The sequence below is a fragment of the Pseudorca crassidens genome, chromosome 7 (assembly GCF_039906515.1).
Source record: "Pseudorca crassidens isolate mPseCra1 chromosome 7, mPseCra1.hap1, whole genome shotgun sequence".
Lineage (NCBI taxonomy): Eukaryota > Metazoa > Chordata > Mammalia > Artiodactyla > Delphinidae > Pseudorca > Pseudorca crassidens.
Window position 1 is genome coordinate 96,838,158 of NC_090302.1, and position 16,737 is coordinate 96,854,894.

Consider the following 16,737-nt stretch of genomic DNA (forward strand, 5'->3'; position numbering starts at 1 on the left):
ATTAGAAAAGAACTTTTAAGGATACACTCAACTCTGCCTCCCTCTTCCTACCCCAAAGAAGTAAAGAAAAATTGTTACCTTTTATGCCTTTCATAAAATTAGAAATTTTGTTTAAAGGGTATAACATATCTCAATTTAAAAAGTTTAAGGGCTTCCCTGGTGGCGCAGTGGTTGAGAGTCCACCTGCTGATGCAGGGGACACGGGTTCATGTCCCGGTCCGGGAAGATCCCACATGCTGTGGAGTGGCTGGGCCCGTGAGCCATGGCCGCTCAGCCTGCGCGTCCAAAGCCTGTGCTCTGCGACGGGAGAGGCCACCAAAAAAAAAAAAAAAAAAAAGTTTAAAAGAAAAAAAAAGAATTTTTTTTCCTGGACACTCATGTAGTTGATTCTGTGAATTTATCCTTCTTTGTGATATGATAGAAGGAAGTTCTAGAATCTCCCTTTTCTCTATATGTACGCACCTCAGCTGCTGCCATCAGTGGACATGTGTGCAAGATGATATTGGAGACTGTGGTGCTTGAATTGGGTGGAATGCTGGACAGCTCACTCTACACTTCATTTTAATGTTAAGCATCTCTGATTCTACTTGTGCCAGAATGTCAGGAAAAATGTGTTGTTTATGTGCAATCCTGTGAAATGTTTATTAAGCACTTTGGGAAATACCATGCAGTATTGCTTTTACACTTCAAGTTCTTAGTTGTGGTTTATTCTATCTTAGATACCAGCATTAGTCCCCCAAAGTCCTACTGGGTTGAAATGGGCTGAATTGGAAAGAAATATTATAAGCAGATAAGGTAGGGGGTCTATGGAGAAAGAAAACCAGGCATGGCTTTCTGGACATAAGAGAACACCTATTAATTTGGTCCAAGCCATTTTGTGATCTAAGCCTGGCCGGAGTGTTTGCCCTTGAACAGGTCTCAGTAATTAAGGATCTTAAGGGAAAACAAGAATGCTGACTGTTATCAGGCAAGAGAAGTAGTAATAGTAATAATGTATCGGTTGTAAAGACTTCCAGTTCTGTTTCCGTGGTAAAGATTAGCCTGAAGGACTCAACCACCAGGTCAAATGGAACCTAAGGGATGATGGCGTTGACCTTTTCTGCTCCTCCGGATTTCAATCAACTAAAGCCTGGCCTCTGCCTACCTCCCAAGCCCTTTCATGAATATACATGTACCCTTAGCTTAAAACTTCCCCAGTTTTGCTGTTTGGGAAGACACTGCTTTGGGAAAGATCCCTGTGTTGCACTTACTTGCTGCAAGTAACAAATCCTTCTTTCTCTCACTCTTTGTCTTGGTTGTGTGTTTTGGCTCGACACCCACCAAGAGGTGAACCTAGTTTTTCGGGTAACAATATGAGGCTGACTAGTCTCTAACTGAGATTTTTGTAATTAGATGCATAATCCTTTGGTTGTTAAAACTAGGGCTTCCAAGGGCTAGTTATAGGGAACACAGCTCATCAGCGATAACCTGCAAAGATGCTGTGCAGTGTGTGTTTTATATCACACATGTGACATTTCTTCTTGCTGCAGTCTGTCTCTCCATAACTGTTCTTCAGGATTTGTTGCCTGGGGGCTTATGGGAAAAATGACTCCTAATAGAAATACTATTATATTTTATTCACAGTATTCTTTCAGAGGATTTAATGATAAATCTGTTCCCATTACAAGAGTAACGTTAAATGCATTCCCAGATTTAGATAAAACATGCAGAAATAATTTACAGGGAGAAAACTGCTGAATAAAGAAGAAAAATGAATGGAGTCATGTTTTGATCTATGGAGAGCATTGAGAAAGGACTTCATTCGGGTGGGGTGAGTTGATCTTTCCTCTTCTCAGGGTAGGGAATACTGAGTGCAGGGACTGCTCCCAGGTGAGCAGGAAAACAGAAGACTTTGGTCAGGAAATGCCAAGGGTGTAGTTTCACTTAGAATATACTTTCCTAGGCAGCCTGTCTGCACTTACACATATGAGGGTCCACACACTTCTGAACATCGGAACTTGATTTCTTGTCTTTTATTTGTGACTCGTGCTGATTTCAAGTTCTCTTTTGTGTTTGGTGTGAACTCTGCAGACACATACATACATGCACGTGCGTGATTTGTGGGGTTTGAATCATCACTTATAGAAATGTGCAAGATTATATCTACACATTTTCATCTTTCCTTTTTTCGATTTTTTAAAATTTAATTTAATTTTATATTGGAGTATAGCTGATTTACAATATTGTGTTAGTTTCAGTTGTACAGCAAAGTGATTCAGTTATACATATACATATATCCATTCTTTTACAGATTCTTTTCCCATATAGATTATGACAGAATGTCAGTAGGTCCTTGTTGGTTACCTATTATCTTTCTTATATAAAAGAGCAAAGGGCTGTGGAAACAGGTCACAGAATGCAGCGGACTGCCCCTGACCTGCAGGGATTTGGCTTGGAGGCCTTGGTGGTCCCGTTAGGCATCCTTTCTCCCCTGAGCCCGGAGCTCTAGCATCAGCCTACCTGATCCAGTGCCCTGTGGATGAGCATGGTGTTAAGTACTTGACATTCATTTTCTCCTGTAACCCTTGGATCAGTTCTCTGCTGGTAAGACTTCTATTATCTTATGAAACAGACAACGAAGCTGAGGATCACAGATGCTGAGCAGCTGCCAGGGGTCTCACAGGTGGGTACCAACACCCAGGGCAGCTCTGGGGCTGGTACATGGAATGCTCAGTAGTTTCCAGCCCTCTGTGGGGGTTTCAGACCTGTAATTTCATAATGGCTCTATGATCGGCTATCATCACCATTCTACAAACAAGAAAAGAGAAGCACAAAGCCACGAGGTCTCCAGCGAAAGAAGGCAGCTGGAAAGGGGTAAAACCAGGAGTCGCATCAGCTGTCTGCTAGCAAGTCCCTGCTTTGGGCCCTGCTTTGCATGGTTTCTTCAAGCCTCCTCACCTGGGGCTGCCCTTGTCTTGGAAGATCATGTAATAGTCCCAGTGCTGTCCAGTGGTCAATGCTGTGCGCTGCACAAGGACATCTGCCTGCAAATCTCAATTCCTCGTGTGCTGTTTCATCTCTGACTTGTGAAAATCCATCCTGAATGTCTGCTCAAGTAATTTACCAGCATTGTCCTTTTTGGTTTTAATTGACATCAATTATTGAGGCGCCTTCTAACCCATTTTAAATGGATTTCCCATGAACAAATGAATAGAGTTTTCACAGGTGACAACTTTTCTGTTTCAGAGACCGGAGGGCCGGTGAGAAGGGGTTTCAGAGCTCAGCTGACCTGGCTTCCAAGTCTGGCTTGCTTTGTGACATATCCATTAAACTCTCTGAGGTTAGTCTATCTATCCATTAAATGGGCATAGTAACATCAAAGGAATGCTGTGACCATTTATTTAGTTTATACACACACACACACACACACACACACACACAAGCATACACACACAGACTGTTGTATAGGCTTTAAAAAATATTAGACACTTAATGTAAATCATTAATTTATTTTTGCTTTAAAAATTAGAAATAAAATATTCAGGTTCTGGGACATGTATTAGGCACTGGGAAAATGTCTGACTAATAAATGAAGGTCACTCTACCACTTGTGGCTTTTTTCAAGGTTCTAAATTCACCCTCCGAGCAAGCTTTGCTCAGTGTTTCCCAGGACTGCTGATTGATGGGGTGGGTGGGAAGAGTTCCTGACTCCCAGGGGCCCTGAGTAGGAGTGGAGAAAGCTGGAACGTTGGGATCAGAATCTATATATTTGGGGCAAATTCTACTTGTAAATTCTGTGGCCTTGCCAAGCTATTTACGTTTTCTATTCCTGTTTTTGTTTTTTACCCAGGTTGCAGAATAGAAATAATAAAAACACCTTTTCTGCTTTGTTCTCAGGCATATAATGCCCTGCTCAACGTTAAAGTTACTTTCATATTCTGATCACTTTGGATGGGGCAAGAATGCCTGGACCCTGTTCCTAAGTCTCAGCACATTTGTCATGAGTCTGGTCACAGTTTTAGGAGAGTATTGATCCTAGTGATGCCATGCTCATACCTCCTTCATTTACATCTGCTGGCAGCCTCTTTAGGAAGTAGAGGAGGCCACGTGACTTATCTCAAGGTCATGGATCTTGAAATCCTTCTTCCTCCATGGGCCATCAGGCCTCTATCTGTATACTCTGAAACAATTTATCTATCTATCCATTTATCTATTTATTTAAGATGACTTTTATATTCCATCATTTTTCAATATGAACTTTTGGGTAATTGTATTAAAGAATTTGAATGGAAAGGAATACACATACAGTATATAGAAGTTGATTCAAAACTCTTCATTCTTCAATTAAATGTATTCAATTTACCTACTTAACATAAGGTCACTTCCGTGATGATATTTGGAGTAAGATTCCTTCTCCCAGTATGCCAGTTTTTAGTTTTATATATCTGCTGACCACAATTCTCAAATCTCCAAGTAGGAATATACATAATAAAATGCTGACATTATAGTAGAAGTCGGGTCGGTGTTTTAATTAATTATTTTTTAATTTTATTTTTTTCCAGCTTTATTGAGATGTATTTTGACACATAACACTGTATATATAACCGTATATATTTCTAAATGATTACCATAATAAGGTTCTTTAGGTTTTTATTTTTAAATATAAATCATTAAATGAGTTGAGAAAACAAAAACAGTCTTTTTTACAACAGTTCTCAGTACATGTAAATATTTTCCTCAAACCGGATTAGTTACTTGTCCTAACTTCTTTTCAACCAAAAAAAAAAAAAAAACTCACATTTTTCCTAGCATCAGTGTTAATGTTCAAGCATCATCAGCGTGGTGAAGCTCGGTCTCAGACTGAAGTCCACTGAACTGCTCAGCTGTTCAGAGTGGGAAACCTGCAGGTGAAGGAGCTAGGACCGCGGATTCGGATTCGGAGCAAGCGCAGGTTGAAGACCTTCACCGACTTGACTCGCACTTCCTCCCGCCACCGCCAGGAGCGCTCGGGACGCGTGGAGCTCGCAGCGCGGCGGGAGCGGGTGGGGGTGGGGGTGGGGGTGTGGCTGCAGGCTGGGGCTCCCGCCCCGCCGGCTACGCGGGTTCGCCGAGTCGGGAGGAGGGAGCGCTGGCAACCCTGAGCGGGAGGGAGCTTGCAGACCCCGGCTCAGAGCAGCTGTCTGGACGCCGTGGGTTTTGGGGTGGGGAGCCCCGGCGACTGTGAACATGGACCCCGCCGCGGGAGCCTGCCTCAGGATGCTCTTTCTTTTGTCTGCCCAGCCCTGGAGTACATTAGCAGCAGGGAATACTTGTGAGTACAGCAAATCTTTTAAAACTTATACTGACAACTTAGAATTCGTGTTTTTAAAAAAATAATTGAATTTTACAAATGGAATCACCGGCCTGTTTCTGAAAATGAGGCATTTAAAAAACATCGCAAAGTCCCAACGCTTGGATAGGATGGTTTACAATGGTTTTTCCACTTGTCAAGTCTGTAATACACAAAGCCTGTTTTAACTTGTCTGGAGCTGAATTTCGTCTGTGTGCTGTTGTTTTGAATATTCATTGCGAAAGCTCAAGTTCTAGTAAAACCTAAAATTAACATGAGAATATTGAGGCAGAGAGAGACCAGAGCGAGAATTGCAGGAGATGAGGAGAGAAGAGCATGCCAATATGTCATTTATTTCTTTTGACTATGAATTCATTTTGCAGGATTTATGTCAGAAAAGAAATCGCTGGCCGACCTGGCCGTGTCCTCCGTTAGCGTAGATGTTTGCAGTTGGCGCCCTGCGGAATCGGGTACCAAGAACTCGGGCGCTGCAGCGGCGGGCAGGCTCCGCAGCAGAGCCCAGGCGGCAAACCTGGATAGTCCCCAGAATTAGGAGAAGGATAGACCCCTCAGAAGTAGAAGGCTTTTGCTTAAAGGAAAAACATAACCTGCCATTCAGGTGCATTTGCAAGTGCACATGCTTGTATATTGTGATGTGCTGTGTTTCTGATTTTGTTGGTTCAGTGAAGATGTATTAACCTCTCAGTTCTGGACTGGCAATGTGAGTCTGATCTAAAGATGCTAGCCAGATTGATTCAGCGGACCTCAAGGCATCTTAATCTGGAAATTAGAAAAAGTTTTCGAAGTGTTATTCAGATTGAAATCTCCATCATAGGGCTTTTCTTTCCTTGAGGGATTTTAAGAAAGTTCCCTTAGTCCTACATCCACATCCCATCCCCCTCAAGAATTTTTTAAAAATCAGGTTGTAGGGAGTAAGGCAAGCTATTATGCATTTCAAGAAAGTGCTAGTAGGCACGTTAGAAACCGAACTTGTTGCTGGGTATCCAGTTTTATCCGGGGGTGGGGTGGGCTGGGGAACTCTGCCCTTACCGGGAAGTTTGTGCTAAAGTGAAAAGCATTTTGTACAAATAGTTACCCTTCCAGCATTCATCCATATATGCCCCGAGGCTGTGATAAGTTTGTGTTGTCATCATGTAGTATCAGCTCATTTAATGCCATATTATATGAGTCACTCCTGAAAATGAGCCTTAGTCTCCTTTAAGAAAATACTGCCCTGTGTTTCAGAATTTTAATTTAGCTTTGGGCACAATTTCCATGAATTAATTAAAATAGGGGCATTTACATGAAATCCTTAGGTCCTGCAGTAAAGCATTTATCACTTTGCTAAGAAATTAAAAATGACTAGTACTAAATGATTTGCTAGTATAAAAGAATTGTAGAATAATTTAACATAGTACACTGAGGTGCAATTAAAAAGTCACCAGAGGTCACTCTTACTTAAAGGAAACATGGCTTCAAAAATCCTTCCCTTAGAAGAAGAGCACTGTGCTGCCTTTCTTGTCTCCTTAGTTGTGATTACAGGATATTGCAAGATCAGTTATTTTGATATTTCTTTATTTTCTGTTTGTATTTTATTCCCTGAAATCCACAGAGGTATCATGTTCTTCATACTGAGCATCTTTTTTAAGAGTCACATGCTCTGAGGTGCTCGGTGTCTGAATATCCAGGCAGATATCCTTTTCTGAATTGGATATATCTCTAAGCTCAGTTTGTCTGGGTCTCTGGCTGACTCTTCAAATGTCAATGCTAGTTTTCACTTTTCAGCCTCTGTTTTATTTAGATGTGTTTAGTACTCATTAAAAGTTCAGTAAGTTAAAAGTACCTATGTAAATTTGCATGGCTAAGAACATTTTAGATACTACAGTTAGAGTCCTTGATCACCACAAAGATGGCTATTATAGTTGTTCAAGTGTCAAGTATATATTTAAATGTCTTTGCAGACTTAAAGCTTCATAGAGGCTACACAAGCTGTGTTTGATAATTGATGGCTAATATCATTTGACAGTATCCTTTGTAGCAGTAGAAGTAATGGTGAATGAACTTATTATAGTCTAGATTAGCTAATTTGACCAATTGGGTTTTTCCTTAACTCTCGAATATTTGGGAGGTGTTTGTTTGTATGTGTAGATGTATATACAAGCAAGGTATTTCAAACCCGTGTTTGAAATTTGTTACTACATAAATCAAGGTAGAGGGTTCTTTTAGTCCTGTCCCATCATTTGAGAAATTCTAAAGAGGAGTTTGCCAGCAGGATGGGATTTAGGCTACCAACAAGAAATCACGAACATCAGCATTTGCTCAAGTCTTTTGATTGCTAACCTTTTATTCCTAAGAAGTGTTTTAAGAACTCAAGTAATCTTGTCAGACAAGACTTTAAAACTAACAAAAATGAAATATTCTTAAGCCCTGATAAAATAATGAGAACTGTATGTAAATTTTTTAAAAGGTAAAGATCTTCTCCCCAAAAGGATACAGTGACATTTTTCCTCTATTTACAACTGGTTCTCAGTAGTAAATTAGTCAGATGGGGGGTCAACCTGGGTGAGGTTCTGGCATAAGACATACTCTCATACAGAACTTGGTTGAAACATTTGACATCTCAGAAATTATCCATGTTTTGACATGAATCTTTATAATTAATGGGAAATTTTAAGTCAGGAGGAGTCTACACAGGGCGAGGGTAATGTTTCTAAATAGCCAAAAACATGGGCTTTTTTTTTTCTCTTATTCTCTGTCTTTTTGAAGATAAAACAAGTTGAATGGATAGCATCCTCTAAAATATGGCCTAGGACCTGATATTTAAAAATTGTGCATCTCTACTTGGTCTGCCTCTAGAACTCTTTGTATTTAGTCAAGATGAAAGTGTTATTCTAATGGAGTTATCCTCTTAAATGGAACGCAAGAGGAAAGTTAGAATACAGATTCCAAGTTAGAGTCCTGTTTTCCAGAAGTTGTTGTGCAGACAGTGGTTGGTTTGCTCACTTCCTACCATGAGCCACAAGTGGAAGAGGGCAATAGCTCTCTGTTTTAGGATTATCCCTGTGAATCTACTATTTGTTTATGAACTTTCCGATCTTTTTGGGGGGAGGAAGAAGAGATATAATCGGAATAAGAAAATGTCAATATTTTGATTGCATATTTAGTGTTGTAAATCTGTCTCCTGGATCGCATGTCACTTTGAGGAGTAATGTTCACTCTTTCCTGATTAAGGAACAATACAATTGGAATTTACAGCTGAATTATTTTCCCCATATAAGTAAAGTACAAGCTATAGCTAGTAGCTGCTGTCCTCCCTAACTCTACTCCCCAGTGAATAGAAAAAGGACTGAAGTCTCTGAAAAGGACTGAAGCCAGTGTTAGACATTTCAGCCGCTGTTGATGGTGATTATTTGATGTAAATGATGACATTTATAGACCCAGGGGTTCAATTTAGTGGGTGTTACACACTCATCCGCACCTTGTTAAATCTCAGTACTTGTAATTTTCTCTAGAAGTCTCCTTTTGTTTCCTTCCCCTGTCAAAAGTGCCCTTCTTGTTGTGAGAATAAAAGATGTATTTCTGGCCCACTACAGGTGGGGCACACAACTTGAATCACTGTTCTAGGAGTGGTAATCAGGATTTGTTTTTATCCAACAAGGTCTCTTCCCTGTTACATCCTGCATATATATGAGAGGTCTCTGCCCTTGGTTGGGGGAGCAGATGAAGCCTGTTTTGTTGGCCAACATGAGAGACAAACATGTGATCTTCATGTAATACCTAGTGCTTGATCTAGGCAAATATATTAGCACCTCAATTTGAAGATTTGTATCAGATTTGAATCCTTTCTTCACTGGAGCAATGGCTCCTTATGTGCTAAAGTGTTACTGTATCATCTTTAATGAAAGTTTATTAATATGATCCTCTAATAGATATTATCCACAATATTATTCTTTTAAAATAAAAATAACATATATAGTATAATAGTGAGACACTTGTTGTATAAATTATCCTAACCCAATAACATGATGAACCTTAAGAATTTGGTATAAAAATATATGCATTGCAGAATGGAGGAACTGAACATAATGCTACAACTGCTAAGAAGTATAAAATCGTGAGAATTGATTTAAGTGAATGTCTAATAGTGTGTTTATCACATGTCTCTTCTCAAGGATATTGTTTGTCAGAACTCCTGTCATTTCAATGGGCAGAGATTCTTTGTAATTATTTGCTAAGTGTCATCAGCATATTCTATTGCTATGTGAGCACAGTCAATCTCAAGTAATGCCATGTGTGCTAAGACAATACAGTCCATAAAGAATTTTTCACATTGGGTAATATGGACTAAAATCCTACTACTGCTTTAATTGGTGCAGGCTTCTTTTTGCCTCAATAGTGTGCTTAGTGGTTATCTAGAGTGAGTCGAATCCTCCAAGTTAATCAGGATTATCCCTGTGAATCTACTGTTTCTTTATGAATTTTCAGATCTTTGGGGAGGAAGAAGAGATATAATCTGAATAAGAAAATGTCAGTATTTTGGTTGATATTTAGATTGAATTATTTATGTCTGCCTATTTCTGAAAGGCATTAGACCATATGTAATATGTTCCTTGGTTTAGGGAGGGAGCCTATCAGAGGATGTGCCCCTGGAGCAGGTGAATGGGGAATCCATTCGTGATTCAGTGAAACATGTTGGGGAAAATGAGCATAGAATATAGAGAGAAGTATTTAGTAAGCACTGGAGCTTGGACTTTTTGGGAAGAGTCTTCAACAAACTGGTAAACGGACCGTGTTTTTAAAAAAATCATATTTGAATAAACTTCCCAGAAACACTGAGGTCAGAATATTTTTGAAAACTTAGGGAAAACAACATTTTTTTCTCCAAAAAAACTTACAAAGGCCATGTGACTATCAACACAGAGTGACAGGCAAGGCTAGAGCTGTGAGGGTCCTGAAGCTTATGCAACTGGGGGAGACTCTTTAAGCAAACAAACAAACAAACAAAATGACCCTAAAGACACATTATCAGTGACTCTCCCACGCCTGAAAGCCTGTTCTGGGGAGAAGACTGGAGCTCAAGAATGTCTGCTCCTTTGAGTTGATTTGGAAAAAAAACCCCAAATCATTCAAAAGGACTAAATAAAGGACATATTCACTAACAAAAATCTCAATTAACTGAGGAAATTTGAATTTTTCCCTTTAAATCAAAATCAGAATTTGAATATACAAGTATACTTATAAAAGTATAAAAGAGTTCAAACAATTTGGAATGAATAGATCCAGGGTTTACCTGCAATTCTAATTCTAATCCTGAAAAACAAATATGAAATCAACCTCTGGATCTTCTCCCCACTTACTTTTCAGAGCCTTTAAAGGCTTGGCTTCAACATACAAAGTTCTTCAGAGCAACTTCTAAAATGTTCCCACTCCATCTGCCTACCTGGGGCCCGCTGCAGTGCTGATTGCTATAGGCTCTGTTGTATCGTATTGATTAACTTTTAAAAACTGAATTATTTATGTCTACCTACTTCTGAGAGGCAGTAAACCATATGTAATATGTTCCTTCAAACTATCATACTTGTTTTTTCCAGTTTGAGCTCTATGGCATAAGGTTAAATTCTTTGTGCTAGTTAAAGTTATACACAACTTGTAAATACTGTAAAAACTAACACAAGATTGTAAATCAACTATACTCCAATGTAAAATAAAAAGTTAAAAAAAGAGAGGGTATGATAGAGTGACCTTTTGACATTATGCAGGAACATTGTTTAATAGGCCCACGATTGTTTAATTACCTAGAAGAATGCACCCATGTCTGATTTGGTCATTTACTATTTGATTGGAGTTTAGACGCTGAAATTGATGATTTCTTTTTTTGTTTTTTCAGGGACATATGGTAACTACAAAGGTTTTATTGCCCTGAAGGACATTGATCAGTTTTTATGTAACCTAGCAAATCTCATTCTAACGTTCCTCCATAAATGCCTGTAAATTCCTAGTTTCTCAAAATGCGCTTTTACTGGATTAGTCATTAATGAGTTTATGATTCTCTGACATGCATTTGTTCTATATTTGTACGTGTTGTGTTTTTACCTTTCTGAAAATAATGCTCTGACATAGAGATTGCACATGTCTGGTAGGTGTATACATAACCTTGTGTGATAATACATGTGCTTAGTTTGAGTGTTGCTTTACAATAAATTTCCTTTCTGGTTCATTAGAAACTTTACTTTTCAATAATAATATAGGGAGTCTGGCTAGCAATAAAAAATAAAAATATTCTCCTTAGTTTCCTGGTAGTGGGTATTTTCAATGTGCTGATTTGAAATAGTATTGAAACACAAAGTACTTGAAATTTTGAGTAGTTTAAAGTTAGAAACTATATAATTTTTTTTAAATATATGCCCATTTAGTGGACCAGTTTAAAAAAAAACCCTCCCTCCAAGGCTGTTAATCACAAATGAAAAAATGATATATTTTATCTAGGCTATGGCTTTTATTAAGTTTTTACTTGGTAGTACATCAGGAAAAGATACTCATGGAGGATGTGCTAGGTATAGCTAACTCACGGAGAGAAACTTAAAAAATGTTTGTTTTTTAAACTGGCAAATATGATACTTTTAGATGTGTCATTTTAGGGATATGGTAAATGGTGTATCAGATATTTAAATTTATGTGTTCCTAAGTTGTATCACCTGTGGTTCCATCTCTGGTCTTAGTGGCTGTCACCTGTGGAGAAGGAATTTTTATGCCACGTGTTCACTGGACCACTGTGGGAGGAAGGGGCTGGTGAACCTTGTTTGGAATCAGTGACAGTTTCGATAACCTCAGAAGCCACTTAACGCTGTGGCGTAGACCTAGGGTCCCCACATGCTCCTTTCAGTAGCATCTCATTACTTGGGGTGTTCAAGACCCAACAGAGGGTTTCTCTGGAGCTTAGGAGCAAGCAGTGACATCGCTGCTTGGATGAATGCAGGAGTGACCTGCTGCCTTGAGACATAAGACCGGGTGCCACCTGCAGTTCTCAAGGTTGTAATTAGTTTTTATTTTAACGTTTATAAATCCTCAGGCAACCAAAGAGCTTGATAACGTTAAGCTAAATATACTCTTTCTCGGAGTGGTGAATTGGTGGGAGAAGTGGCAGAATGAACCCTGTGTGTGTACGTAGGTTTGTGTGTCTTAAGGGAGGCTGGTTGGGTAGAGAGACCTGCTGAAGGAATTAAAAACCACTGTCAATAGTTGTAAGAGAGGCACAGACTGGATTAGGTGACAATCCAGTTTTGTGGGATTGAGCTATTTCTTACTTGTTACCATGCAGAACGGATATTCTCCACTTTGGATTTCTGAGCACGTGAGCAATCAGGAAATACAAAGACATCTGCCCTGATCCAGTTGAAGCTATTACCTTCACGTGTCGGAGGTTCTAGGCTATTGGTATGCAGCCACCTTTAGAACCAGCAGCACTTAACCTGCCTCTGAGGCCTTCCCAGGTCCTGGTTCCTGTTAATATAGTTCTAAGGAATGGCTGGTAGGATTTTGATTTAAAGGTGAGTAGATATAATAAAGGGAATCTGATTAGCACTAGAAAATAACTCAGTAATTTGATTCAGTTCAAGGAAAGTAATTTTAATATAAACTATTATAAACTATTATGGAAGAAAATATTTTAAGAGCTGTTAACTATTTTAATGTCTCAGATTTGGCTGATGTAAGAAAAATAATATGTTTCTATAGACATCTGTTCAAATATTTGGAGATTATCAAAATTAAGGATTTGTCATATAGCTTTACGTTTGCTGTGTCTTTGATGATTAGGAACTTGAGAATAAGGACATTGCTATACACTAAAAGTATAATAATACAACATAAAAAGAAAAAAATAGCTGTGTAATGTCATCAAGCTGGCTAGCTGCTGTGTGTCTGTGATTCTTAGGCTTCTCTGCAACGTTGTGTTAATTCATGGAAGTTTTCTTTTTTTAATTTATTAATTAATTAATTTATTTTTGGTCTTCATTGCGGCACTGAGGCTACGGGCTTTCTCTAGTTGTGGCCAGTGGGGGTTACTCTTTGTTGTGGTGCGCGGGCTTCTCACTGAGGTGCCTTCTCTTGTTTCGGCGCACGGGCTCTAGGCACAAGGGCTTCCGTAGTTGTGGTGCGTGGGCTTAGCTGCTCCACGGCATGTGGGATTTTCCGGGACCAGGGATCGAACCCGTGTTCCCTGCATTGGCAGGCGGACTCTTAACCACTACTCCACTAGGGAAGTCCCGATTCATGGAAGTTCTGATAAGAAAACCTGTGAGCCTTGACATTTCAGAGCACATCCTTTTCTATGGTGTGAACCATGCCCTCATTTCGAGGGGTTAAAAAAATTGGGAGACTGAAAGAGGATATGTTGAATAGAGTTTAGTTAAGGTATGTATAAGAGAGTTTAAGGGAGCAAACGCCAAATTACTCTTTGCTTTCTTAAAGTGACAAGGAACATTTCTGAAAAATACTTTTCCTGGCATAGAACACAGTAGAATTGACAGATCTCAGAGTCAATTACCTATTAGAGGTAAGTCAAATGATCTATTTTGAGCTATGGTACAAGGTTAACAAACATAATATTGATTTTCCAGATTATGAGAATAAATTTTGGATCATAATTATTTACTATTCTTTTGTCATGATGAACTACTGATCTATTTTAAGAAACCTGAAAACCTGATCTTTGGGAGATTTGCATCGCTGATTTCACTTGTTCTTCTTCTAAGTGATAGGATTCATTTGTTGGAAGATAGGCTGCATGTTTGCCTAGGAAAAGTTCCTTTTCCTCATGAATATTGCTGCAAGGTGAAACAGGAGTGGGAAGATACATCCTTCAGGCTATTGCGCATTTGAGCATGAAAAGGACATATGTTGTATCTTTTTTTTGGGGGGGGGGGTACGTGGGCCTCTCACAGCTGTGGCCTCTCTCATTGTGGAGCACAGGCTCCGGACGCGCAGGCTCAGCGTCCATGGCTCACGGGCCCAGCCGCCCCGCGGCATGTGGGATCTTCTCGAACCGGGGCACGAACCCGCGTGCCCTGCATCGGCAGGCGGACTGTCAACCACTGCGCCACCAGGGAAGCCCCATATGTTGTATCTTAATCACGATCCCAGTTCCCTACGGATGAGACTGGGTTACCCACCCTCCCAAGGCCTCCCTCCCAACCCCCAGCATCAACATTCCCAGAGCCGCCATGAGCGTCTTCCTCCGTTTTCATAGATGGAGGTGATGGCGAATGACTTCCTGGGTTGACTTAACGTGGATTTGGCCAGCCAAAGAGGTGTTCTTCCTCCTTCACTACTTCCTGTGGGATCCATCCCCCTGAGGTCTTCCACTGTTATTCCATTTCCCAGGTGAAAGAGGGACTGAAGTGGGAGGATGGCAGTGAGAATGAAAAAGTGACACTGCACACAAAGAACACTTTCGGGACTTACTGGTTGTTTGATTATATGTGGAGTAATAAGAAATGGGAGTGTGAAGGACTGGGGTATTGGCAAGTGACTTAAACAAAACTGGGAATTGTTGGTTCACATCATTTCATTTCAGGCAAGGTCAGATCCAGATGAGCCTGTGCCATCAGGATCAGCCTCTCTTCATCGTTGAGCTCTGTCTTCCCAGCGTCAGCTTGATGCTCAGGCAGGAATCTGCTTGGTAGCTCCATGTCCAAAGTCAACCTTCCTAGTCGCAGTGATAGAGAGAATGCTTTCTTCTATTTGGACTTTGATCCTTATTACCCTGAAGCACTAAGCGTGTATTTATTTGTTTATTCCCTCAACTTGAGCTCCAAGAAAGCAGAGACTTCCTCTTTCTTTTTTGTTGTTATTCCTACTTCCTAATCCCCAGAGCACAGGGATGGTCCTGGAAGACAGTGGGTTCTCAATACATATTTGTTGGATAAGTAAAAAGGTGAATGATTCTCTTTCCCAAAACATCCAGCAAGATCCCCAGATCTGACTTTCACTGTTTTGTCTGTGTTGTGACTGCTCTTACCCAGCTACTGTGACAGGAAAGGGTGGCCCTCGTGATCAGTGGTGGAGCCAGGAAATGATGGCAACTTGTTCCTTGACCAGATGCTTTGACCGCATCACTTTGACAAGAAAGCAAAATGCACAATCCATTTAGGTAATTAGTTTAACATCTGTTATGAAAAGCACTAGCTTTCAGGCTCCTATTGGCTTCATAGAACAGATGCTTGGTTACATATCTCCCTCCTTGATCGGATTTTAAACTTCCTGAAAACAGAATCACGCTTCTTTGTTCCTACAGTGCTTTGCTGATGGTACTCAGTAAGTACCAAATAAATGGAGAAATTAATATATTTTAAATATGCTACCTTGAAAGTATATAGAATATCTGCAGAATCCCCCTGTGTATTTTATAATCATTTTTTAGGTGGCCTAATAGAAATGGATTTTTATGTGACTATCCCTGAGCTCTCTACTAGCCAACGGATTTGTTCATGGAACGATCCATTGGCTGATTTTGAGTGTTTTGTTTTCTTCCAGTAGGAAAATGCCTGACATAATTTCTGACCCAAGGCTTTGATGAAAAGCACGGTGCCTGTTCTAAGAGTTGCTGGGAAGCCCTGAGGGAGAGCTTGAAAAGGCCAGGTGTCAGGGGAACTACCAAAGACCAACAAGCAGCAAAGTGGAGGCCTTCTGGCAGGTATTATTAGGCAAGATGACTATGTCTAGGGAGATCTTGATCAAGTCTGATCTCAGCAAGGCTCCATATTCAGGAGGAGCCTGAAACAGAGGTGCCTGGGGGCAGTGTGTAATTGGCATTCTCCCCAAGCCTGGTTCATAGTGTCTACCTGATACTTGAAGCAGCATCTAATCCAGGTGGGAAAGGCTCACTGCGCATCAGGGCAGAGGGCTTGCAGGTGCACAGGTGGCCATTGCACTTCAGTGTAGGTGTCCAGTTGTCTCCTTGACACCCATGAGGCTAAATTCATTTGGGTCACAGCTGCCTCTGGGAGTGAGAACCATGGACTCTGTGTCCAGTAACCTGCAACATCAAGTGGAAGCTCCCATTGTGCTTGCAGACTTGACCCCCTGGTCTAGGGTGAGGGATTTCTGAGTCTATTTATGGCTGGCCATTATTGTCAACAAAACCTGTTATTATCTTTGAGAAGTTTTATGACTAGCTAGCTCAAAGGCATGACAAAATGCACATGCTGTCACTTTAAGACTATCTCTATTTTCAAACAAAGATTGTTTGTATTTTCAGAATTACGTAGAAGGGCACAGTGGAGGTATATAAATGAAGATGATTCCAGCAGCACTCTTTCAAACAGCATGAAACTATAAAATTCAACAAGATGTACTAACATAATGAGTCACACTTTCAGATAGGCAGTGGAGTGGAGTGGTTATGAAAGGAATGTTTGGATTAGGTTTCT

General features: G+C 40.2%; 1 protein-coding gene across 1 annotated transcript in view; it reads left to right on the plus strand.

The window, feature by feature from the left end:
• The first annotated feature begins 5,100 nt into the window (after window positions 1-5,100).
• The window catches only part of LOC137228089 (contactin-associated protein-like 3), a 197,579-nt gene continuing 185,942 nt past the window's right edge, over window positions 5,101-16,737 (plus strand). The window contains exon 1 of the mRNA XM_067745051.1: window positions 5,101-5,290. Coding sequence (XP_067601152.1) covers window positions 5,206-5,290 — 85 coding nt within the window. The 5' untranslated portion in view covers window positions 5,101-5,205. The remainder of the gene's footprint in view (window positions 5,291-16,737) is intronic.